The sequence below is a fragment of the Dromiciops gliroides genome, chromosome 3 (genome assembly GCF_019393635.1).
Source record: "Dromiciops gliroides isolate mDroGli1 chromosome 3, mDroGli1.pri, whole genome shotgun sequence".
Lineage (NCBI taxonomy): Eukaryota > Metazoa > Chordata > Mammalia > Microbiotheria > Microbiotheriidae > Dromiciops > Dromiciops gliroides.
The window spans coordinates 549759995-549785566 of record NC_057863.1 but is presented as its reverse complement, the minus strand read 5'-3'; the positions used below and the strand labels follow the sequence as shown (position 1 = coordinate 549785566).

General features: G+C 40.2%; 1 protein-coding gene across 1 annotated transcript in view; it reads left to right on the top strand.

The window, feature by feature from the left end:
* Positions 1-25572, top strand: part of GDPD4 (glycerophosphodiester phosphodiesterase domain containing 4) — a 71282-nt gene that overhangs the window by 22730 nt on the left and 22980 nt on the right. The window contains exons 8-13 of the mRNA XM_043991810.1: positions 4498-4643; positions 9170-9252; positions 10976-11126; positions 15925-16149; positions 16853-17010; positions 24137-24284. Of these exons, the coding sequence (XP_043847745.1) occupies positions 4498-4643; positions 9170-9252; positions 10976-11126; positions 15925-16149; positions 16853-17010; positions 24137-24284 (911 nt within the window). The remainder of the gene's footprint in view (positions 1-4497; positions 4644-9169; positions 9253-10975; positions 11127-15924; positions 16150-16852; positions 17011-24136; positions 24285-25572) is intronic.

Below are 25572 nucleotides of genomic sequence, written 5' to 3'. Positions count from 1 at the left end.
TTGTTAAAACATTTAGCAGTGCACATGTGCTCACACATACGTGAATATATAGCTATAGACTAACTCACTGAGTTGCCCATCTAACCACCTTACAATCTGGGCAACAGGAAATTCTTTCTGGATTTATAACTTTTTTTCCTGTGTGTATTGGGAGGCCGATCCCTTTTGAGTGACTATGGACCTCATTGAGGGCCTATCATATCCTGAGGCTTGATGCTGTCAGCACCACATTGTCTGTATACAGGAGTACACAGGTGAGTTATCTCACCATCATTAGAGAATCCCTCTTTAATTTGGACTTGAAATGTGATGTCTTCCATGACATAGGTGAATACATTTGGTGAGGATATGCCTCTATGTTTGATGCCTTTACTGATACTGACAACATGAGGATTTGGGGACAAATTCTATCCATCAAAGACTCTTGAATGATCCTAACATGAGTGAGAGGTTCCTTGTTTTAGGAGAACCATTATAGCTATGTATTACCTTTTTTGGTGGAGGAAGAAGGAATAATACAATGACATCGATATATTTTTCTATACCTTTCAGTCAGTTATATGACTATGAAAAAGCCAAATCGTGTAGAAGTCTGTATTTTTCCTTTCTCTTTTTTTCTTGCCAGGGGTGTTCTTCATATGTATGTAGACCATTCTCATAAAGACTTTATAGAGTTAAGAAAATAGGAATGTGTCTTTAATTGATGACTTTTTATCTCTTTTTTTGGTAATAATAGCATCCGTGATTTTTTTCTACTAATTTGGAATGTTTTCTTCCTTAAAATATCTTGATACTTGATCCCTTAGTGTTTTCAGAAACCTTCCAATTTCATCATTGTGTTCTTGGTCTGGCCCAGTTGCTTTTCCTGATTTGAGCTTCCTAAATGCCATTATTATTTCTTCTTACAGTTCACTTGTTACTGAAGTGTCAAGTCTAAGTGTGATGATTGTCGTGGTAAAGAAACAGCACTTTCCAAGCCGTAGAAAATAGGTTTATTGAGAGAGGGCCTATCTCACAATAAAGCTGGTCTCAGGCAGGGGTAGGAACTGCAAGACTCTGAGCCTTGGGCTAGTCAGGGTTTTATACCCCTACAGGGCTGTAAAGTATTTATATACTACTCTTTTTTTAGACAAACTCCTCCCACATTTACAACAGATTAACAATACTCATGTACAGAAAAGTAGAGGATGGATGTAGTCCCTTGTCCCAAGTTGCGTTCATTGTTGCACATTCTCTTGACCTGCTCTCAACCTCTTTCAAATTTCTAATGCTGATTGGCCCTGCACTGTCCTGCACCTGGGAAGTTCTGACCTTATATGGGTTTGTGATAGCACCTGTAGGTCCATTTGGAACAGTTGATGTTGGTCTGATGCTGGTCATTCTTTCTCTAAAGCTGATTGGTTACTTCAGCTTAGAAGGTACTATTTTAGTGCTTTGGTTAACCACAATGAACACAGTAAAAGGGACTTAGTTATCCAGACCAAGAGCAAATTAACAATTCAATTGATACCTAAGAACATATTACTGCACTGGCTTAAGCCACTAAAGAATATTTTAAGAGCAAGTTACAGGGGCAGCTAGGTGGTGCAGTGGATAGAGCACCGGCCCTGGAGTCAGGAGGACCTGAGTTCAAATCTGGTCACAGACACTTAACACTTACTATCTGTGTGACCCTGGGCAAGTCACTTAACCCCAATTGCCACACCAAAAAAAAAATAAATAAAGCAAGTTACATAATATCTGTAACCTGTGCTATAGTAGTATTAACTTAAAAAAAACTAGAGAACCCTTAAACACGAGTAAATCACCATTTGTAGTCTATTATACTGATTACTATCATACTTACATCACTTATATCTAAAGGACTGGGGAAAATCTCACATGATTCTGTTGTCACCAGGGATGAAAAAAATATTCTGTTGTCTACTTTCCAGGTTCATCATAATCATTTACCATCATGATCTTCTTGCTGTTTTACCTTTGTTTTTCCTAATCAATCCTTTGATTGCTTGCACAGTTAATTTGTAAATTATTTTTACACTGGCAACTAGTTTGTTGCATATTAATGTATAAGTAGTTCTAGTGTGTGTGTGTGTGTATATGTCTGTCTTGTGTGTTGGTGAAAAGTCTTTTCATATCCAATACCTTTAGACTCTTTTCTTAATCTGCCAGTCTTTTGTCTTCTTCACTTCTTAATCTCCATTTATAATGACTGGCCCCTCTTTGTGCATTGTCTTCTGTGCTTGCCTTGGCAAATCTTATTTTTTTCCTCTTTTTTTTTTTTTTTTTTTGGTGAGGCAATTGGGATTAAGTGACTTGCCCAGGGTCACACAGCTAGTAAGTGTCAAGTGTCTGTGGCCAGATTTGAACTCAGGTCCTCCTGACTCCAGGGCCAGTGCTCTATCCACTGTGCCACCTAGCTGCCCCTGCCTCCCCCCCCCCACACACACACCTTGGCAAATCTTGTCAAATCTTGTCAAGTACTTCCTACAGTTTCTTTGTTTAGTCATCTTCAGCAACAGATGTTGGCTCCTAAGTTGTCACTGTTTTTGTGGTTGCCTTCTTGTCTGAAGCTCTGATTACAAGGCAAGGTGACCAAGCATCCTATGACGTGTTTTTTGTTACCTTTGGATACATGATGAAACCAACTCTGCCAAATCCCTTATTCATACACCCAAGGAGAAGCTGAGTCATCATTTGCCCCTAGCTACAACTTTTTTTTGTTTTGTTTTCTTTTTGTTTTTTGAAGGGCAATGAGGGTTAAGTGACTTGCCCTGGGTCACACAGCTAGTTAAGTGTCAAGTATCTGAGGTTGGATTCGAACTCAGGTCTTCCTGAATCCAAGGCAAGTGCTTTATCCACTGCGCCACCTAGCTGCCCCCTAGCTATAACTTTTTAAGGACTCCTGATTTCATTTTTTGTGAGAATGTTAATATGGACACAGTCTGTTTCCTCTAGTAGCAGTCATCTGACAAAGATTCCACATTCAGAGTGTTGACGTTGTAGTTAATATCTATAACTGGTCTAAATCCTGTTGTGATTCTTACCTCTTCCTACCCACTTTACTGCCTCTTTGCTACCATTGTGATAGAAACAGATGGAAGGCATAGGAACAAGGGTCATTTTATATTTTTATATGTTTTACCATGGCCCAACTAAAATCCCATTTTCCATAGGAAGTCTCCCCCATCTCCTCTTAATTCCAGCGCCTTTCCTCTGTTAATTTCCTATTTGTCTTCTGTGTTGCTTGCTTTGTATATATTTGTTTTTGCACGTTGTCTCCCCCGTTAGATTGTAAACTCCTTGAGGCCAGTGATGCATCTTTTGCCTCTTTTTGTATCCCCAGTGTTTAGCACAGTGCCTGGCATATAGTAGGTGCTTAATGTTTTTTGATTGATTGGCCCAAGAATTCACCTTCTGGTGACCAGCCTGCTGGTGTTGAGTCCTGTCTTATTTGGCGAATCTCTTCCAAGTCTATGTAGGCATAGTATATTGCTGGGAGCTTGTACTTTGTTGACAAAGCCCTTGAGAATCACTTCCATGATGCACTGAAATATTGAAGCAGTTCTTTAGTGGAGAAAAAGTGTTCAAAATATCATTTTTATTACCGTCGTCATTTTAAGAATAGGGTCGTGTACCTGTGTTCTCGCTGATGTGGGGGGTCCTCATGTAAGAGGACTCTTTGTCAATGCACTAGTGCACCTTCTTTACTGAAGGTTTATAGTTTTAGGATTGCTGGAGCATTGAAAGATTAAGAGATTTATCCAGGGTCATATAGCCCTGATGCTATGTCAGAGACAGGACCTGAATCCAGGTCTTCCTGGCTCTGACAGGGTCTCTACCCATAATGGTTTGCTGCCTCTTCCACCCCCGTTTTGAAGTCTAACAGCTCACCTGAGATCACAGAGCTATCATATGAGGGGCAGAGCCTGGGGTTTAAAATCTATTGTCTCTAAGTCCATGGCTCAGATAAAATTGTAAGGGAGTTTGCCATCAACATGCTTTTCCCCCTGACCATCCCAATACAGTTATATCTGGGTGATAGCAGGCTAAAGTATATCTATGGCAGCTTTGACAAGGCTAGAACCAGAAGAAAGCATAATGGACAACCTTGGTGGGGATGATATCGAAGGGTAGGACTGTCACACCCGTTTTGTCTTGGCAATAGTGGGGGACATTGTGGGGCACTTGTACCCACATGAAGGCTCATTTCTCCCAGCATCCCTGCCTGACATTACTTTCCAGGTGTGGAAGTGGGACCAAGCCTGGGCATCCCCTCCTGGTTTGTAGTACTTGAGGGGTGGCTGGGTCTTCTTGGAGCTCTGCTAATGGAGGTTAGAGGAAGATCTTTGGCAGCAAGAGGATGAGGGAGGTGTGGTTAAGTAGGAGGAGGAACATTTGGGGGTAAATATTGAGAAAAACAGTTCACAATGTGAACCCCCTTGGCTTGGCCCTTGATGAATGACCCTCTCTCTTCTCTGCTTCGAATTCTTTCAGCCATTCAAATCGTCAGTGTTTTTTCCTTCCTGGTCGCTCTTCTCCTTGTATATGTCATGCCCCTAGCGATACATTCTCCCTGTCTCCGAGAAAACAAGACCCTGGGACCCAAACCGACTTTCATTGGGCACAGAGGCGCACCAATGGTAGGTCTGAACGTGTGGGACTGATGTTAGGGGCAGGATGGTAAAAGTGTAGGTTGCCATGGCTGGGACCTCAGGGGCATTTGAGTCATAGGTTTCATAGGATTTAGAGCTAGAGAGGACCTCAAAGATCATTGAACCCAACTCCTAAAATCAGTTAGAAGGCGGTGTGGGTGCAAAGTCAGAAAAATCTGGGATCCTGCCCTGCCCTTTCTACTGATTAACCATGCAGACCTCACATCTCCAGGCCTCACTTTACTCATCTCTAAAATCTCACAGGGTGGCTCTGAAAATCAAGTGAGACGACAGGAGGTCAGGTAAAGACAACAATGTGATAAGTGGCAGAGGCAGAGGCAGGAGGTCTTGCCTCCTACTCCAAAAGCTTGACTTGGACAAAGGGCAGAACTTTGAACTCACACAGATTTACCTGGGAGCGGCTGGGAGGTACATACAAACTCTGTCCAACTTCCAGTATTCCTAGGAAACATTTTTGGAGCAATAGCAATAGAGCATGTTTAAAGTAATACTGTTAATTCAAGGATCTATGATTTCACCATATTTGGACTCCTTCCAGACTGATCTTGACCCATCTTTGCTTTAGGAGACTGCCTTCATGAGTTGATATGACTGAAAAGAAAAAAAAATGTCATAACTAACCTGGTGGTCATCTCTCTTTGAACTCAGCCAACCTGTTCCCTTGAATGACAGATAATGGTCCATTACTGGTCCCCTACTTGGGACGTTCTTGGCTTGATAGGATCTGGTGGAGCTTGTGCCTCAAGAAACAGGGTCCTTCCCACACCATGGTAAAGAATTAGAGGAGGAGGACATCAGTGGAAGAAGGCAGGTATAGCACAGATTTAGAATTAAAAAGCATTGAATCAAAAGCTTTCCCGGTAGTGCTGAAGAGGGATTATATATATGGCTGCACAGGGACCCCTTTGCTGAATCCAAATTTTAAAAGGACATGTTAACATAGGCTTGAGGGCATGTAATCCTGGAAGAATACAAAAGCTCACAGTTTTGTAAGGATGGCGAACAACTAAATGTGAAAAATCATAAAGATAATAAAACGATCTTTTTTGTTTGTTTTGGGGAAGTATAAGAACAACAAAGAATGGATAAACTTGGGCATAATAAGACATTAAAAGAAAATAGAAAAAAAGCAAAACTACCCAGTTCCTATTTGCTTTTTTTTCTCTACTAAGGAGAATGATCCTCACACTGAAAAGGATAGGGGAAAAAGGCCAAAGGAAGTTGAGCCTCGGGTTAAAGTGAGGTCAGGGTAAGAAGAGCACCTTGCTGCCCTCATTGAGTCCACAGAATTCAGAAAGGACTCCGTGGTCTGGCCCAATGCATACCAGCAAAAGAACGCCTTCTTGGTTCAAATCTTCTCACCTGGATGAACTACATCTCACAAGAAGCCTGTGTGTGTGGTTGTTGCAACACTGTCCGTGGCCTTAGAGGAATCGTGGCGAACAAGAGAGAAGCTACAGGAATGGAGATGTGCAAAGGTCATTCACATTTTTTTTTTCAGAATTGAATTCTTTTCACTCTGGGCTGGTGAATTTGATATCCGTCTCTGGCAAAATTGTAGATCATTAAGCAGTTTGTAAGCCCATAGAAAGGGAAGTGGTGACTCCCAGGAGCTATCATGGCTAAAGAACAAATAACACCAGAATTGTGGCATTTCCTTTATTGACAGGACTACTTAATTAGTGGTTCAAGGAAATGCCATGGATTTCAGACTTGCTGGAAGTACTCCACAGAAGATGCTTTAGAGGAAGATACGGCACTAGGTGAGGATTAGACAAGATGATCTGCCTGCTAAAGACCCTTCTAACTTCAAGATTTTTGTGACTATGATTGAGAATGAATTTAGTTTCAAGGATTTAAAAAAAAAAACTCACGATATCCTTTGAGAAAAGTGACTCAAGGCAGTAACTTCACCTCTAGGTAGGAGCATGAGTCTTGTAGAATGATAAGTGGGCTACATGATCTCTAAGGACCTTCCTAACTCTAATATTCTTTACATGAAAGTGGAGATGGAGTTAGGAACCACTATTAATTTATCTATCTTAGTGATACATATATAGTAGGTTGAGTATGTTGTTGAAATATTTGTTAATTTATGTGGAGAGACAAAAGATCAAGAACATTAAGGGAATCGATGGGGGAAAACAAGGCAAGAAAGGGACCTAGTAATACCTAATCTCAAACTATTCCACAAAACTGTAATTGTCAAAACATTTTGGTATTGGATAAGAAATAGAGAGCTTGATCAGTGGAACAGATTCAATATGCAATGTATAAAAGCAAATGAACACAATAACCTAGTTTTTGAGAAACCTGAAAGAGACTCCAGCTATTGGGGCAAGAATTCACTATTCAACAAAAACTATTAGAAAAACTGGAAAATATGGTATAGACTGATATCTCACGCTATATATACCAAGATAAGTTCCAAATGGGTATATGATTGCGACATAAAAGGTGACATCATAAGCATATTAGAGGAACATGGAAAAATTATGTCATCTCTGGATAAGGGAAGAGTTCATGGCCAAATGGTATAGAAAGGTTCACAAGAGGTAAAATGGACAATTTTGATTATGTAAAATTAAAAAGCTTTTCACAAGTGAAATCAGTGGAACCAAAATTAAAAGAAAAATTAAAAACTGGCGTCATATTAATTCAGGTATTAAAGCTTAGATAAAATAGCTAAATAAAAGTAATTTGCCCACAATTCTGCAGTATTGTGACCAGTAAGTAGCAGAGCTGGACCTGAACTCATGTCTCCTGACTCAAAGTCAGGTCCCCAGATAATTTCCTTATACTAGCACCTTGAATAACTCCAGAGATGAACATACAACAGCATGAGTCAATTCACTGAGGCAGCTAAGGTGGGTCAGTGGACAGAACTCCAGAACTAGAATCAGGATAGATGAGTTCAAATCCTACCTCAGATACTTGGGATCTATGTGATTCTGGGCAAGTCACTTAATCTTATCTGTCTCAATTTTTTCAACTGTAAAATGGGAAAAATGACTACCTACCTCCCAGGGTTGTTGTAGGGATCAAATGAGATTATTTTTGGTTTTGTTTGTTTGTTTGTTTGTTTTGTGGGGCAATGAGAGTTAAGTGACTTGCCCAGGGTCACACAGCTAGTAGGTGTCAAGGGTCTGAGGTCAGATTTGAACTCAGGTCCTCCTGAATCCAGGGCCGGTGCTTTATCCACTGTGCCACCTAGCTGCCCCAGTGAGATTATATTTGTAAAGTGCTTAGCACAATGGGTGGTACACAGTAGGTGGTACATAAATGCATATTCTCTTCCCCCCTCCCATTCTTAGTAGGCTCTAATCACTAGAATGGTCTTCCTTACATGGAACCAAAATTTATTGGTTGATTGTGGTCAACTCTTAATGAAAGAGAGGGGTACCCTAAATAAATTGAATCCATGAGTCTAAGCCTTTCAATTTTAATTTTAATCAGTTTGATTAAATTTATTCCATTTTACTTGAATGTTCAATTCAATTTTAATTTTAAAGAATTTCAGAGCTTAGCAACCTTCCCAAATCTACTTTTCTCTTCTGAAGGCCTTGCTTTCCTCCTAACCTCCCCCAACCTTTCCCTCTAAGACCTTCCCGTTTCCTTCACCAACCTTCATAATCCTTACCTTGCTTTCTGTATTCCTTCTGACCGTTCATTGTGCCCTTGTGAGACAGTGGAAGAGTATGTTAGTCATCAAAGTGGTGAGTCTTGGGAGGGTCTCCATTACATCTTCTGTATATGCCAATGGACTTCTGTTCCTACTGCCAAATTGTCAAATAGTTGCCTCAGCCATGGAATCATCCTAATTCCTTTCCTCCACACCCTAGTAATGACTAGAAGTTTGGTGTTCTATTAATATACCTTGAGCCTGAGCATGGTGTTCTGTGGCTAAATTATTCTAGGAAATTTTCATCTCGTCCAAAACTACTTAAGCTTTGGTTTGCAATCCCATATGGGGTCAGGTAACTGAATGTGGGGGTCTCAAAAGTCGTCAACAGTAAAAGGTTCCGTATACCTATCTTATAGACCTATATACCCAGGGTCATGTTAAAATTTCTTGAGTGAAAAGGGGAGTGAGTGGAAAAAGTTTAAGAAGCCCTAATCTAGTTCAACCCCTTCAAAGAGGAGAAAGCTGGGGTTCAGAAAGCATGTGACTTGTTCAAAATCACATAGTGGCAAATGCAAGACTAAAAGATCTTTGGCCACCAGCCTAATGCTTTTTTCTACCACCTCAAATGACCAGTGTCCTTGAAAATAGACTGAACAAGTTTTAGAAAGGTCAGACTAAAGCTATTTTATTAGACAATGTCAGGGCAGCAAGGAGAAGACCGGGGCGGATGGGAAGCTTTCCGAGGGCTACGTGATCTCCTCTCACTGTCTCCTCTCCTCACTGAAGGAGAATCATCCTTCCCCTACTCTTATGAAAGGTAAAAGAAAAGACTTGCAACTCATTCATATTTCCCATTTCTTTTCATTAGCTGGCACCAGAGAATACTAAGATGGCCTTTGAGAAAGCTATTGAACATGGTGCCGCAGGGCTGGAGACTGATGTCACCCTCAGGTAAGGATGGAGGCTGGACATTTTGGGTCAGACAAAAGACTTACCTTTCTACGCAGGGACACCACCTCACCAACACACACGTCAGAACCTCTCCCCAGCATGCGGGCACCACCTCCCCACCTTTTATAAGAGCATATCTTCTACTCCACCAAGAACCACACCCCAACCAGTACAGACATAAACATATGCCATACAATTTCCTCCAAAGTAGGCAGGTTGGCTTCTCACCCAAATATATGCAAATAAACCATGTACAAAAAACTTGCATGATACATCCACCCTGTCCATACCTAAACACCCTGCCTCCACACCAAATAAACTTCCCCAGCACAGTTACATTCACACAAACACACACATACAATATGTACTCTGTAAATTATGCAACTTCCCTACAAACATGTAGTCCCCTGCCCACCATACAACTTCTCTATGCAGGGTTGTGATGGCCCAGACTGATCACAGCTTATCCCTTCAGCATTACCTCTTCCTGGGTCCTTAGACAGCTTAGGTCATGGCCTGGCGTATAAGACATCCAGATGGAACGCAAGCCCTCAGGCACATAAGGAAAGACATCTGGGAAGCGATGTTAGAGCCTTTGATAAGAACAGGAGATGGGGGGGGGGAGAGCAGGGTGGCACATAGATGATGGTACTAGTGGGATGGACCCTAGACAAGTGAGAAGAGGACACAGAGAATACAGACTAGGACTGTCAACTGATTCCATGATTTTGCTGCCAGTAACCTCACCCAAGTACAATAATAGCAGTAGGGTCAGCAGACCCTAATGGCCTTTCAATAACTTGAACAAATGTATGCATGGGGACAGTGATGGTCAAGTTCCCCATAATGGCACAGGGATCCATCAACCTAAGCAGTGAGCAGGCTGTCCTCAGGATAACTGGAATCTAAACCAATTGGAAGTCAGAGCTTTTCAGGTGCTAGTGATTGTCTAAAATGAGCCATATTATAGGTGAGCCAGAGAATAATGCAGCATTTCTTGGGGTGAATGACGATTCAGGACAGCTCTGGCTTGTGAGAGTCCTTTTGATTTTTTTTCTTTTTCTTTTCTTTTTTTTGGGGGTGAGGCAATTGGGGTTAAGTGACTTGCCCAGGGTCACACAGCTAGTTAAGTGTCAAGTGTCTGAGGCCAGATTTGAACTCACGTCCTCCTGAATCCAGGGCCAGTGCTCTATCCACTGCGCCACCTAGCTGCCCCCTTTTGATTTAAAAAAAATTCTATTGTTGTCATGTTTTTTAAATCACCATAATTTCCTCCCAGTATCCCTCCCCCTCTGCCTCCTGGAGTCACCCCATATCATAAATGATATTGTTTGAGACAAAAAGAAAAGGAATTTTAAAAAATCAGTATAACTGATCACACCAAAAAAATCTAAAAATATGTGTACTGTACTTTGTAGTTTCTTTATGTGGGCTTCAGACCAGGGAGTGAGTTTTGTTATGTTTCAGGGCAGTGGTGAACCCTAGAAAGATGATATAGGCCTCTCTGTGTAGTTACTGGGTTACGAGTATGTGTATATTGGAAGGAGTTATGGCCATGACCTGGATTTTGATGCTGTGTGACTCCGCTGGTTAAGCATCAGTTGGGGGGGAGTCCATCATTAGAATTCAGTAGCCAGAAGATGAAACTAGCTGACTCTTCAGTCTTCCCTTGGGAAATACCAGTCAAGTAAATGCCCCTTCCTTGCCCTCTGTCTGTCCACAGTTATGATGGTGTTCCTTTCCTCATGCATGACACCACCCTGAAGAGAACAACCAATATCCATGAGATCTTGCCGGATTTCTCTAACACACACGCCTCTATGTTCACTTGGGAAACCCTGGAAACCCTGAACTCAGGCCAATGGTTCTTCAAGGTAACAGGGCCCGGGTCAGAGCTGGCTAATCTGGAATGACACATGGGCTATACCACTTGGATCCCCGTGTCAGAATTATGGAATCTTAGAGTTTTAAGAAACTTCAGCAGCTGTTTAATCTGACCAATTCCCCAAAAGAGATCCATACTATAACATACCCAACAAGTGATTGCCCTGCCCTTGCCTTTAAAGTTCATGCTAATGTGACTGTTGACAGGAGGAGAGAAAAAATAAAATCATAGACCTGGAAAGAGAACATAAAGTTCATCTGTATGGTCCAGCCTCTTTCTTTTATAAGGAAACAGACCCAGCAGGAATAAGAGACTTGTTACTCTGATCTGTAAAGATTTTGGGGAGTGAACTGAGACATCTCAAATGTGGGGTCTGAAACCTTCATCCAGCTTAAAGGGACACTTCAGGTCAACCTGTATTTCAGACCACAACCCATGAGCCCATATGTGATGCTTCTTTTTAGTAGGGCACACTGGAGTGCACATTAATTCAAAGTAAAGACATTGATTAAGCAGAATACCAAGGTAGATGACAAGGAAACTCCTCTCCAGGCACCTCAAATGATGTAATATTTGGAAAGCACTTAGCTCAGTGCCTGGCACATACTTAATAGATACTTGTGACCTTCCCCACCCTGCCTGCTTCCTTTCCCCTCTCCTGGAGATTCCTTAACTTCTAGTGTGAGATGAAATACGTAAAGCTTGGATATCTCTAATAAAAAGAAAACAACAGCACCAAAAACAAAAGAGATAGTATGGTCTAATCAGCGTCCATATTCCACAGTGTCTTTCTTTTTTTTTTTTCTGGATTTGGAGAGCCTTTTACATCATGAGTCCTTTGGAACTTTTTTGTACCATTGGATTGATGAGAAGAATCTAGTCTATCACAGTTGATCAACACACAATGTTGATGATACTGTGCACAATGTTTTCCTGGTTCTGCTCACTTCACTCATCATCAGCCCATGCAAGACCCTCCAGGTTTCTCTGAACTCAGGACATTTTCTTTCTTTCTTTCATAGATTTATTTTCTCAGGAGTGGCAAAAGTCTTCCTTTAATGTTAACAATCAATGAGTGAGGTTTTAGCTAGGTGAGGTTAATATTAACAGGCTTCAGTGAGCCAAATATTTCAAGAGGAATAACCCTAAGTCCCAATCTAATAAAAAGAAAATTTAAAAAAACCTTTATAACAGTTAATAAAATGTTCATAATACTGTCATCTATTTACCTCCAGCTCACTGTACTTTCTTTTTCAAAAAGTGAACCTAACTCAGTTTTCCTTTCCTCCTCAAACCCTGCCCCTATCTTGGTGGCATCCATACTATAAGTTGATGTCCCCTTATATAGCTCCTCATCCAAGTTCATCAGACTCTCAACTTCTTTCCACAAAATAGATTCATTATGAATTTCCCCAACACCTAACCCTCTTAAAGATTTTCCTGTTTCTGTTCATAGTACCCTGTCCTTCCAGTAACCTTGGTTCACAACCTTGGATTTATCCCTAAGTCTTCCTTCTTCCTCAACCTCCATATCCACGCTGATAAGTCTTGTTGATCTTCTATCTACAACATCTCTTGCATCTGTCTTCTCTCCATTCATATAGTATCTGTCCTAGTTTGGGCCCTCATCACCTGTTTAGATTATAGCAGTAGCCTCCTTATTGGTCTCTCTACTTTTAATCTTCCAATCCATCTTCCACATGACAACCAAATTGATTATGCTAGAACACAGATCTGACCTCTCATACCTTATATGATGCTTTTTCTGATACCAAGAATTACTACCATTGGCTCCCATTGGAAATTATTTTTATGACAGTATACTTATTTGTGCATTCCCCTTGTAGAATGTAAGCTCATTCAGGGCAATGACTGTTTCATTTTTGTCTTTGTATGCCCACTGCTCAGCGCATTGCCTTCCATAACAGTAACTGCTTAATAAATGCTTCTTGATTCAAGAAACATTAATTGTGTTCTTGTACCATCTGGCATTTAATAATTTCATTGGAATAGCATTAAATCTGTAACTTTTTTGGGAAGTAATCTGTGGATTCTACCAATTAGCACTTGGTTTTCTTCAGAAAATTGGAGAAAGTTACTGCATTTTGGTGCTCAGGTATTTTGTTTGCTCTTTTACTTGTGTTCCTTTGATAGGTGTGCAATCCTTAAGTTGTCTCTATGGATCCTGTCTTTGAGATCAATATATTTTGCTTATATGGAGACCATGTTTTCTTTCAACGTTATTACTTTTTGCTTCTCCTTTTCCAGATTATCTTTCTCTTACGTGTATTTGTACTTTCAGTTATTCTCTCCTTTGTTTCTTGGGTGAGGCTTGCTATCATGAATTCATTTTTTTTTTTATTCTGATGGCTTCTGCTGTGCAGGCCTTAAATGATACATTCATAGTTATCTGTCTTCTAAACCATTTAGGAACATTCTGTTGTTGCACGCTCTCTTTAGAATCCAGAGGTTGTCTGCCTCATCAGGTGTTTATTCATGTTCCTTTGTTTCGCAATATTTATTCAGAGATGTCTGAGTACTTTTACTTGATCAGGAGGCCATATTCCCTTTTGTTATCAATATCTTCCTTGGGGGCAGCTAAGTGGTACAGTAGATAAAGCACCAGCCCTGGATTCAGGAGGACCTGAGTTCAAATCCAGCCTCAGACACTTAACACTTACTAGCTGTGTGACCCTGGGTAAGTCATTTAACCCCTATTGCCCCACAAAAAAATAATAAATTAAAAAAATATATCTTCCTTGTTGGCTTATCTGCTTATGCTTAAGGTCTTTAATTGAATTTCCTTCTATTTAAGATCTTTGGTAATGATAGTCTCTTCTTCTTCTTATAATCCTCTATTGCTCACTTTATGATTCCTTTCCCTTTGATTATGGTTTTCCTGGAGACTGGACCTTAAATCCATTTAGACTCCCTCTTTACTGGGAGGGTCACTATTCCACAGCCTCAATTTCTTCACCAAGTGACTTCTGGGAGGACAGAACTATCCCTACCTGGATGCTGGGCTCTTTCTTTCAGGCTTAATAGACTGCCACACAGTCATACATGTTCCTTATATTTCTCAGTTCTTTGCATGGACTCCTTTAATACTTATCAAATAACATTTTGCTCTATCCCTATACTTTTGAAGAAAATTTTCAATGCTTCTCCATTGAAAAGAATGCTATCTTGTGATTTTGGCTACATAATTTTGAACCTATTAAAGACAGACCCTTCCATGATTATGTTGAGAGATTTTTTTTAAAAACCCATGTTAGTGGCATATTTTGTTAGAATTTTTCTATATCTATTTATACAATAATATATGTTTGGTCTACATGATTAATTATAGTAATTATTTTCCTACTGTTGGACTGTAATTGTACCTTGGTATAAAAATCTACCTTGGTCATAATGAAAAATTTTCTGGATAGATTAATATAATCTCTTTCCTAAGATTTAATTGAAAAATTTTGCATTGTATTCATTGGTGAAATTGTTATATAGTAATCTTTTCCTCCTTTATCTTTTATTAGTTTGAATTCAAGACTACAATTATCTCATAAAAGGAATTTGCACAGTGTACATTTTATAACTTGTAACAAAGATGTTATTTGAGCCTTTGATATAATCCACTTGTAAATTCATTTGGAACAGGACTTTTTCCTTTGATGATTAATTGATTTCCCTTGCTAAGATTTTGTTTTTTAGTAGCTAATTATTATTTCATTAATCAGGATATTTTATATTCATTGTAGATAATTATCCACTTTCTTTAAATTTTTAGCTTTCTGATATTTAATCAGATAATTTTTGAATAATTTTTATTTCTTTTCTGCTCAATGTAAATTTGTAAATTTAATTGTTTTTATTTTGGGTAATTCAGTTTTCTTTTATAGTTATTTAATGGTTTATTGATTTTATTGGTCTCTTAAAAACAGTTTAGTTTTATCAGCTCAATCTTTTTTTTCATTCTCTTAGAATTTTCAAAATCTCTTCTTCTATACTTGTTTAGCTTTTAATAATTTATTTGTTTTCTAGTTACTTAAATTTCTTTCTTTTGGGGGGGGGTAAGGCAATTGGGGTTAAGTGACTTGCCCAGGGTAACACAGCTAGTGTCAAATGTCTGAAGCTGGATTTGAACTCAGGTCCTCCTGACTCCAGGGCAGGTGCTCTATCCACTTCACCACCTAGCTGCCCCATGTTACTTAAGTTTCATTCTCACTTCCTCAATACTGGGACCACTTGGTAATAAAAAGTTGCAGAAGCAGAGTTAGGCTCAGTGCAGTTAAAAACTTTCTAACAACTCACTGTCCAGACATAGGATAGGCTTACTTTTTTTTTTTTTTAGTGAGTCAATTGGGGTTAAGTGACTTGCCCAGGGTCACACAGCTAGTAAGTGTTAAGTGTCTGAGGCCGGATTTGAACTCAGGTACTCCTGACTCCAGGGCCGGTGCTCTATCCACTGCGCCACCTAGCTGCCCCATAGGCTTACTTTTGAGGTAGTGAGTTCTTCATCAAAGACTAGAAGTCTCAGAGTGGAGTTTGGAGGAACACTTGTCAGATAGTCTGTAGTATTGAGGATTCCTGCCCAGGCATGAACTGAACTGGATGAGCCCTCTTCCAGGCCTGATGCTGTGATTTTGTAAGGAACAGAAGACCAGAAAGGTGACCATGAGGAAATGAATTTGTATGTGAACAGCATGTAGCATGGGAAGCTAGAAAATGTTTGTCATCACCATTGTGTATGTCTATGCCAATTTGTTTATTGCCATATGGCTTAATTCTAGTCTAGGCCATTTAAATACATGGAACCACTGACAAAAGAAGATGAAGAGATGGCAAAGAATCAGTCAATTATGACACTGAGCAATTTTTTGAAACTTGCAAACAAGGAAAATAAATTGGTGATATTTGATCTCTACCGTCCCCCAAGGAAGCATCCTTACAGACATACATGGATCATGAGAGTGTTAGAAGTGATGATCGATGAAGTCGGCATTAAAAGCCATCTGGTAGGTCTGTCAATCAATTGACATTTTTTTAAAAGTGCCTACTATGTATGTGCCATGCACAGTAAGATGTGCATAGCTAGAGGCCATTGGTAAAAGTTGCAGAGAGGGTAGATTTGGACTTGAAGTAGGAGAAAACTTCCTAACAAAGATGTCTAAAAGTGGAATTAATGGGTGCTTGATTAAGATAAGTAGTGAGCTCACCATGACTAGAATTCTCTAAGTAAAGGTGAAATGATCACCTGTTGGGGAAGTCACAGATAAGGTCCCTCTTCAGGCATGAGTTGGATTAGATGCCCTCTAAAGTCCCTTCTGACTCTTTGAGGCTTGGTGTAGGGATTCCCGTTTCCTCTCCAGCACACGCCCTCTGTTTGGTGTGGTAGAGAGTATGCTGGGCAGACGGGGGTTCACAAAAGCTTCCAGTTATTTCCGTGTGACATTAAGCAGCCTCAACTTGTCTGGGCTGCAGTTCCCTCATCAAGAAAGAGGGGGGTTTGGGTATCTTCAAACTCCAGAGCCTGGGACTCCTTGGAATTTCTCGTCTGTCAAATGAGAATGCTAAGATCTGATGTTCTGAGTGGTGCTGTGAGGATCAAATGTGGTAGCATGCTCTGGGGTTGGCCCTTCTGAATCATAAAGTCCTTTCTAATGGTGCCTACAATAGTTTCAGTGACCTGAAAGCTGGCCTCCTCTCTGCTTTTTACAGGTCCTTTGGTTGCCAGGACAGTTCAGGGCAGATGTCCAAATGATAGCTCCAAATTACAGACAAGTGCTGGGAAAGAAGTTGCCTCTTTCTGACCTCTTAAGAATGGGAATCAAAGGATTGAACCTTGGTTACAAGGACATAAACAGCAAGGATATCAAGTAGGTGATTCCCTGAAAAGGAATGGGGACATCCCTGTCCCTTCCTATCCCAAACCTTTCTTATCTCTTACCATTCCTATATACCATAGGGTTTAATCTGGGGATCCATGAGCTTGTGTTTTTTTTCTCATTATTAGCATAGTGATAATTGTATTTTACTATAATTTGTTTCCTTTATATTCATATGTATTTTATTCATATTTATATGTATTTTATTCTGAGGAGCCCTAATCAGCCAGATTGTCAAAGGGGTCCATGACACAAGAAAGACCCTTTACTCTACACAGACCCTTCACTCCGTCAAGCTTTTATGTTCTCACTTCTATCTATCTATCCATGCAAGGATTTAGTCCTTTCCCCTTGCACCTCCACTGATCTATCCCCTAACCTCCTTCAGGAACCCTCCTTTAATTAAACCCAATAAATTATCTGATAATCTGAGATATCACCTCTCATTTGTCTTAATGTAGTCCCTGACGATTATTTTATAAACTTAGTTTTCTAAGGCCAGGACTCAAAAAGCTATTGTTGTTGTTGTTTTTTTAAACACTGTTATTATTAGTGTATTAATTGTTCTCCTGATTCTGCTTTTTTAGTAGTATATCAGTTCATATGAGTCTTCCCAGGTTTTCCTGAAACTATCCCTTTAGTAATTTCTTATGGGGTAATAATACACCATTACATTCATATACCATGATTTGTGCAGCCAGTCTCCAATTGATTGGCACCCTCTTTGTTACCAGTTCTTTGCTATAAAGAGCTATTATAAAGATTTTTGTACATATGGGTTCTTTTTTTAATTAAAAAAATTTCTTTTTCTTTTATCTCTTAGGGGTTTAGGCCTAGTAGTGAATGGTTTCTCTGGTCCAGTGGGTATACACAGTTTAGTGACTTGGGGGACACCATTCCAATTTGTTTTCCAGAATGGCCAGACTAATTTACAGTCCCACCAAGACTGCCTGTCCATTGTCTTTTGTTGTTGTTGTTGTTATTTCTGCTAATCTTTGAGGCATGAAGTAAAACCTCAGAATTGCTTTAAATTGCATCTTCATTCATTCATTCATTCATTCATTCATTCATTCATTCATTCATTCATTCAGCTTCCTTTGAGAACTGCCTGTTCATATCCTTTGACCATTCACCTATCAGATAATTGCTACCGTTATTATACTTTTGAATAAGCTCTACACATATCTTGGATATCACATCCAATTAATTATTCCCCTTCTAATTTTAACTGAATTTATTTTGTTTTCAATTTAAGTAATCAGAATTGTACATTTTGTCTTCTGTGATTCATTGTTTTATCATGAATGGACAATCTGTGCACCAGGGCAGGAAGAGGTGCCATATCTATACCAGGGCACCAGCTTGGGAACAGGTACTAACTGACAACCTTGTTGCCTGCTATCCATTTCCATGTCATAGATCCAGGGTGGACTCAGGTAGGGACCCTTGTCCAGGAATGGCTTTCTAGGGTAATGAGGATTGTAGGCCTTACTGAAAGAAGTAAGCAGCATTGGCGTGGCTCAAGCCCCCAGGAGCAGAATAAAGTCTCAGTTCTAGCCTCCAACTAAATCTGAAGTCTGCAGAGGAATAACCAAGGCAGAAATCCTAGACCAAAGGGGAGCCTTCAGTTCTGTTCCTCTGAACCAACAGTTCCTCCTAGTTGGCTGATAGTAGCTGATTATAGCATTAGTCTACTGTTGCTTAGACCCACATTCAGGTCTAGAATTTGGCCCTAAAATCAAATTCAGAGTCAGAAAGTAGACCTGAAGAATGCACAAAAATGAATAAAAAGAATCTCACCATAAAAAGCTATTATGATGGCAGGGGTGCTCAAGGCCTAAACACAGAAAAATAATGATTCCAAAACATCTATAAGCCAAGCCTTAAAGGAAAACACAGCACAGGCAAAAATCAACTAGAATTTTGGGAAGAAGATAAGGCAAAAGCTTAAGAAAAAGTTAAACAAATTTTTGCAAGTAAAATGAGAGCACTAGAGAAAAAAGGGAAAAGAAATTAGAGCTATGGAATAAAGTATTGGAAAGGGAATTAACAGTTTAAGAGGTATAAAATCTTGCCCAAGCAACAAACTCCCTGAAAATTAGAATGGACCAAATAGAAGCCAATGACTCCATGAGACAAGAAATATTAAAGCAATGTCAAAAGACTAAAAAAAAAATTGAGGAAAATGTAAGGTATCTATCTCTTAAGAAAAACAACTGACCTGAAAAACATCATACATCAAGAAATCTTAAAAGAAAATTGCTCAGATCTCACGGAACCAGAGGGCAAAGTAGAAATAGAAAGAATCCACTTCTGAAAGAACCCCCAAAGTAGAAACTTTCATGGACATTTTAACCAAAATCCAGAGGTTCCAAGTCAAAGAATGTAACTACAAGCAGTCAGAAAGCAAGAATTCAAGTATGGAGAAGCCTCATTCATGATCACACACAGCTTAGCAGTCACTACTCAAGGAACAGAGAGCTTAGAATACACTTTTTGAAGATGCAAAGGTTATGTGGGCTTACAACAAAAAATAAATTATGTAGAAAAACTGAGTAAAATGCTACAGGGGGAGAAATATATATTTAATGAAATAGAGGACTTTCAAGCATTCCTGATTAAAAAAGATCAGAGCTGCAGAGAAACCTGGAAGTTCAAACATAGGTAGGGGAAACTTAAAATGGCAAACAAGAATAAACAATCTTAAGGGACAAAACAAGGATAAACTGCTTACATTCAATTATGAGGAGATGAACCCCATCATCATAGAATCCAATTAGACAAGGCCTGGAAATACTGTTATGTCTTGATGACCTTAAAAGAAGAATGTAAAGATAAAGGAAGGCAAAGACACTTGGTGGTGAGGGGAAAGGTTGTGAATGCTTATCTCAATAAGAATGTGTAAGTGGGTATCTATACAAATGAGGAGGGAGGGGGTTGACATGAACCTCACTCATCTAAATTGGCCAAAGGAAGGAAGACTATATACACACAGAAGAAGAGAAGGGAATTAGAGGAAGGGTAGATGAAGGGAAGGATTAGTTCTAGACAAAACAAACTCTAATTTAGGGTATACAAAAATATTTTGGCTCTTTTTGAAGTGGCAAAGAAGGGGAATTTGATGGGGTATCCATCAATTGGGGAATGTGCTGAACAAGTTATGATATGTAAGTGCTGTGAGAAATTATAAAGGGGATGGTTTCAGAGAAACCTGGAAAAGTTCATATGAACAGATGCGGAGTAAAGTGAACAGAAGCCGGAGAACAAATTATACAATGATGACAATATGGTAAAGACAAACAACTTTTTTGTTTGTTTTGGCAAGGCAATGAGGGTTAAGTGACTTACCCAGGGTCACACAGATAGTAAGTGTCATGTGTTTGAGGCTAAATTTGAACTCAGGTCCTATTGAATCCAGGGCCGCTACTTTATCTACTGCACCACCCAGCTTCCCCCATGCTACCCACTTTCTGATGAAGGATTCAGGAGTACAGAATGAGACAATTTTTTTGGACATGGCCATTGTGGAAATTTGTTTTTCTTTCCTGTGCTTGTTTGGATTAGCACTTCTGTTTTTCTTTCTTTCTCAATTAAGGGGAAGATGGTTAAAGTGGGAGGGAGAGAAGGTAGATTTTTGCTGACCAAAGAAAATCTCTTTTTTTAAAAGTCTCTGCCTTAAATGAGTTTGCAGTCTGCTGGACAAATAAAAATGGCATAGGGCACTCTCAGTCCAAGACAATTCCAAAGGATTTATGATGAAAAATGCTATAAACTTCTAAAGGAATCTAAATGCAGATCAAAGCATACTTTTTTTAAAACTAGTTTTCTTGGTTGGTTTTTTTGGGGGGGGTTGTGTTTTCTTTCATAACATGACTAATATGGTTTTTTTGTTTTGTTTTGTGGGGCAATGAGGGTTAAGTGACTTGCCCAGGGTCACACAGCTAGTGTCAAGTGTCTGAGGCTGGATTTGAACTCAGGTCCTCCTGAATCCAAGGCCAGTGCTTTATCCACTGCGCCACCTAGCTGCCCCGACTAATATGTTTTGTATGATAGCACTTGATATTCCCCAATACCTTGCATATAGTAGGTATCAAATAAACAATCGTCAAATAGAATTTTTTTAAAAAATTATTACTTTTTTGTTTTTATATAACCTATATTTCCCAAATGATTCTTTTTCTCTTCTCCCAGAGACCAATCCCTTTTATTTTACTTTCGAATTTTTTTGTGGGGCAATGAGGGTTAAGTGACTTGCCCAGGGTCACACAGCTAGTAAGTGTCAAGTGTCTGAGGCTGGATTTGAACTCAGGTCCTCCTGAATCCAGGGCTAGTGCTTTATCTATTTTGCCACCTAGCTTCCCCTGACCAATCCCTTTTAACTAAGAATAAAAAAGAAAAAAGTTCAATAAAACTAACCAGCACACCCACCATGTCCAACATTGTAGACATCTTCCACATCCATAAGCTCTGATCTCTTCAAAGAAAAGATGTTCATTTTAATTCATAGCCATTTTTGTTACACATCTAACTTGGAGGTGCTTTGGACTATTTAGGTTTCCAGTCTACTTTCAGACTGTATATTCTGTTTTCATAACTTTTCTTTGAAGCGATCTATTTCTTATTTGGGGCTAAAGTTTTTCTTTTTGCATATTACATTTTTATTTTGGACTTGACAAACACCAATCAACAAATACAAAGAACAGAAAAACTGCACTACCTATGAAGCTGTGTCTCTATAAGCTTGCTTCCTTTTTTCTAAGTATATACTCGGGTCAGCACGTTGGTTTCAAAGTTATCCTGCATGCCTGTCTCCTCAACCCCTGCTCTTTCTTGAACCTCCTTCTCTTCACTACCATGCATTCTTTCATATGTTGGACTGACACTCTTTTCTTTCATATGGCTTCGGAGGCTAAAGGCTCCACAGCCCTTCCCCTAAAGCATGGTCTCTCACCTGATTCTATCACAACACCAAGGTGCAGCTGAAAACAATGAAGTGAAGTGAAGTGAAGTGAAGAGCAGACCTTTAAGAAGACACCCTTGGGGGCAGCTAGATGGCACAGTGGATAGAGCACCCGCCCTGGATTCAGGAGTACCCGAGTTCAAATTCTGTCTCAGACACTTAACACTTACTAGCTGTGTGACCCTGGGCAAGTCACTTAACCCCAATTGCCCCACAAAAAAAAAAAGACACCCTTGGTTCTGATTTTGCAGCCAGTGGAAAAAGGCTTCTCCCAACCCTAGAGTTAGCCTGTCAAAACCAGTTTCAGAAAGTCCGTGTATTCTCCAGTTTTTTCAAGGTATCTCCATTAGCCAGTGTCACCATTCTCCCGGAAGCAGCATCCAAGTGAGATGCCATCTGCTGCCCAGCATCCTCCACATGCAGCCTCCATCAGAGACATCAGGCCCCCATTATACTTGATGCAAATCTCCACCCCCCCCCCCCCGCCCCCAGCTAACTGTTTCCCTTACAATTTAAACTCTATTGATTTTACTTGTGGAAAAACTTCAACTTTAGGTAATTAGTATTGTCCACTTGATCATCTCTTTTCTCTGTTCCTTTTTTGGTCAGGAATTCTTTCCTGTCAATGGGGGCAAAAGCTATCTCCTTCCTTCTCAGGTCACAGCATTAAGTTTGGATTGTTTCATTGCTGTTTTCATTTCCTTTGCTGTGTTCGTTGCATATTCCTGGTTCTCCAGCAATTTCATGGAAATCTTCTCATGCTTCTTTGTATTTGCCATGGCTACAGCATGTGCAGCAACATAGTCATAGTTCATTACACTCATGGGTTGGACCTGTGCTAAACACCATTTTCAAATATTCTTATGCAAGTAAAGCCGCTTGGAATATTTTTGTTTTATTTTTTAGTGAGGCAGTTGCGGTTAAGTGACTTGCCCAGGGCCACACAGCTAGTAAGTGTTAAGTGTCTGAGGTCAGATTTGAACTCAGGTACTCCTGGTGCTCTATCCACTGCGCCATCTAGCTGCCCCACTTGGAATATTTTGATCCAGAAACAGCTTTTATAAATGTGCAAAAAAAAATGAGGCTCAAAAAAGGCCCCTCATCAGTCCCTAGTTCACAGTTCTTTTTGCAGTCATTTGGGATTGAAAGGGATTCTATCCTCAGCAGGAAATTCAAAAAGTCTAATGAACCAGAGTGATATTAAAATCTATACAGCCCCTCCCCAAACAAACCCTGGTAATGACATCAGAGAATAATATAAGTCAGTGAGTTGAAGTGGATCCAAGAGGTGCTATGTTTCAAGAAGAAATCTCTAACAGGATCCTTGTGATGTTGGAACCAATATAATTAGCCAATATAATTAGCCAGCCAGCCATGGAAATAAAGCGCAGATCACCTCAGTCTCTATAGCCATTTCCTAATCATTGGCCGTCTATTTCGTTTCTAGTTCTTTGTCCTTACAAAAAAAAAAAAAAGCTGCTATGGTCAGATATATATGGGACCTTTCTATTTATCATTAATTTCCCTGTAGTATTTATCTAGAAGTTGTTGAAATGAATTGCGTTGAACTGATGACACTTAAACTGGGCCTTCCACAGAAGGGAGGATTTCAGTAGGTGGGAATAAAAATGAAATGGTTTCCAAGCAATGAGGATGCTCTGTGTATTCCAAGACTCAAAGGTGAGATGGAGGAAAACAAGATTGGGAAACCAGCTTATTTCAAACCATTTCCTCCAGAAAGCATCCTTTGATTGACAGCAGTCACCTAGATAATAAGATCATGTATGGCAAGGAAGATACTCGTTTGCATCTTTCTCTCCCTTCTTTTAATTCCTTCCCTCTTCCCCAAATGCAAAGTTGTATTCAGTGCTCTGTACTTAGTAGATACTTGGCTCTGTGTGTGTGTGTGTGTGTGTGTGTGTGTGTATGGGGCAGGGGTGGTGGTGATGTAGGAATTGGGGGAGGGGGAAATGTCTTACCGGCTAAAATCCCACCCACTGCACTTCCAGCCTCTTTGTTCCTACTGGGTCTTCATTTTACTGTCTGTTTCTTTTACTTAGACAGTGGACTTTTAGTGACACCAAAGTTCTGTTTGACCTCTCATTGATGGGAAGGAGAAGGGACCATCAGTCATTGGAGATTTTGTTTTCCCTCCAGGGAATATGAGAAGTTTGGCATCTTCACTAACATCTACGTGATCAATGAGCCCTGGTTGTACTCTCTGGCCTGGTGTGCTGGTGTGCATTCAGTCACCACTAATACCATCCAGATACTGAAGAACATTAAACGCCCATTCTTCTTAATGGTAAGTTAGCTGCCTATGTTGATCTTCCCCAGGTGCAGCTACGTGGCATAGTACATAAAGCATTGGGCCTGGAGTCAGGAAGACCTGAGTTAAAATCTGATCTCAGACACCTTCTAGGCAAGTCACTTAACCCTGTTTGTCCCAGTTTCCGAAGGAAAATGGCAAAGCACTCTAGTATCTTTACCAAGAAAACCTCAAATGGGGACTACAAAGAGTCAGACACAACTGCACAAAACTGATCTTCCCCTGGGGTCCAGTCTAGCAGATATTCCCATCAACGCATCATAGATTCTCCAAGCTTTAAGGGACCTCGGAGTTCATTAAGTCTAACCACTGCCTAAAACACATGAAGCCCTTCTGTTTGGGAGCCCCTTCAGTGATAAGTTGCCTGCTGCATTTTGGACACATCCAGTTAAGAATTCCTTTAAGGGGCAGCTAGGTGGCGCAGTGGATAGAGCACCAACCCTGGAGTCAGGAGGACCTGAGTTCAAATATGGCCTCAGATACTTAACACTTAGTAGCTGTGTGACCCTAGGCAAGTCACTTAACCCCAAATGCCTCACCAAAAAAAAAAAAAAATTCCTTTAAAAAAAATATTGAGCTGAAATCTACCACTGTGGCTTCCACACACTGGTCCTGCTCCTGATCTCTTGGGCCGAACAGAACAAGTCTGTCCCTCTCTGAGTCAGTATAGTGTGGTGCAGTCAGAATCTTGTGTCTGCCACGTAATGCTCATGTGACTTTGGACAAGTCACTTAACCTCTCTGGACCAGTGGCTAAGCGGACTGGATGGCCTTTAAGCTTCCCTCCAGCTCCAGATCCTGTGATTCTGTGATCTCTTTAGATATTTGAAGTCAGTGGTCAAGTTTGACTATTGTCTTCTCTGGACCCAGACATCCCAGTTCCCCTAGTCCTCCATGTGGCACAGTTTCCATGCCTGTCATTGTCCTTACACACCCTCTACTCATTGAGCTCTAGCTTATTAATGCTTCTCCTAAAATAGGACACCCAAAGCCGAATGGACAAAGCAGAAGACAGAAGTGTATTTATTCTTTTTTAAAAATGGTAATCAGGGTTGTGGCTTGCCCAGGGTCACATGGCTAGTAGGTGTCTGCGGCTGGATTGGAACTCAGGTACTCCTGATTCTAGGGCTGGTGCTCCCCCTCCCCCCCCCCCCAGTGCGTTTATTCTTACAGCCTGAGACTGAATTAACTTTTTGGACCACCATTCCTTACTACTGACTCAATATAAATTCTTAAGACCCCTCCATCCCCACCTCAGGGCCTTG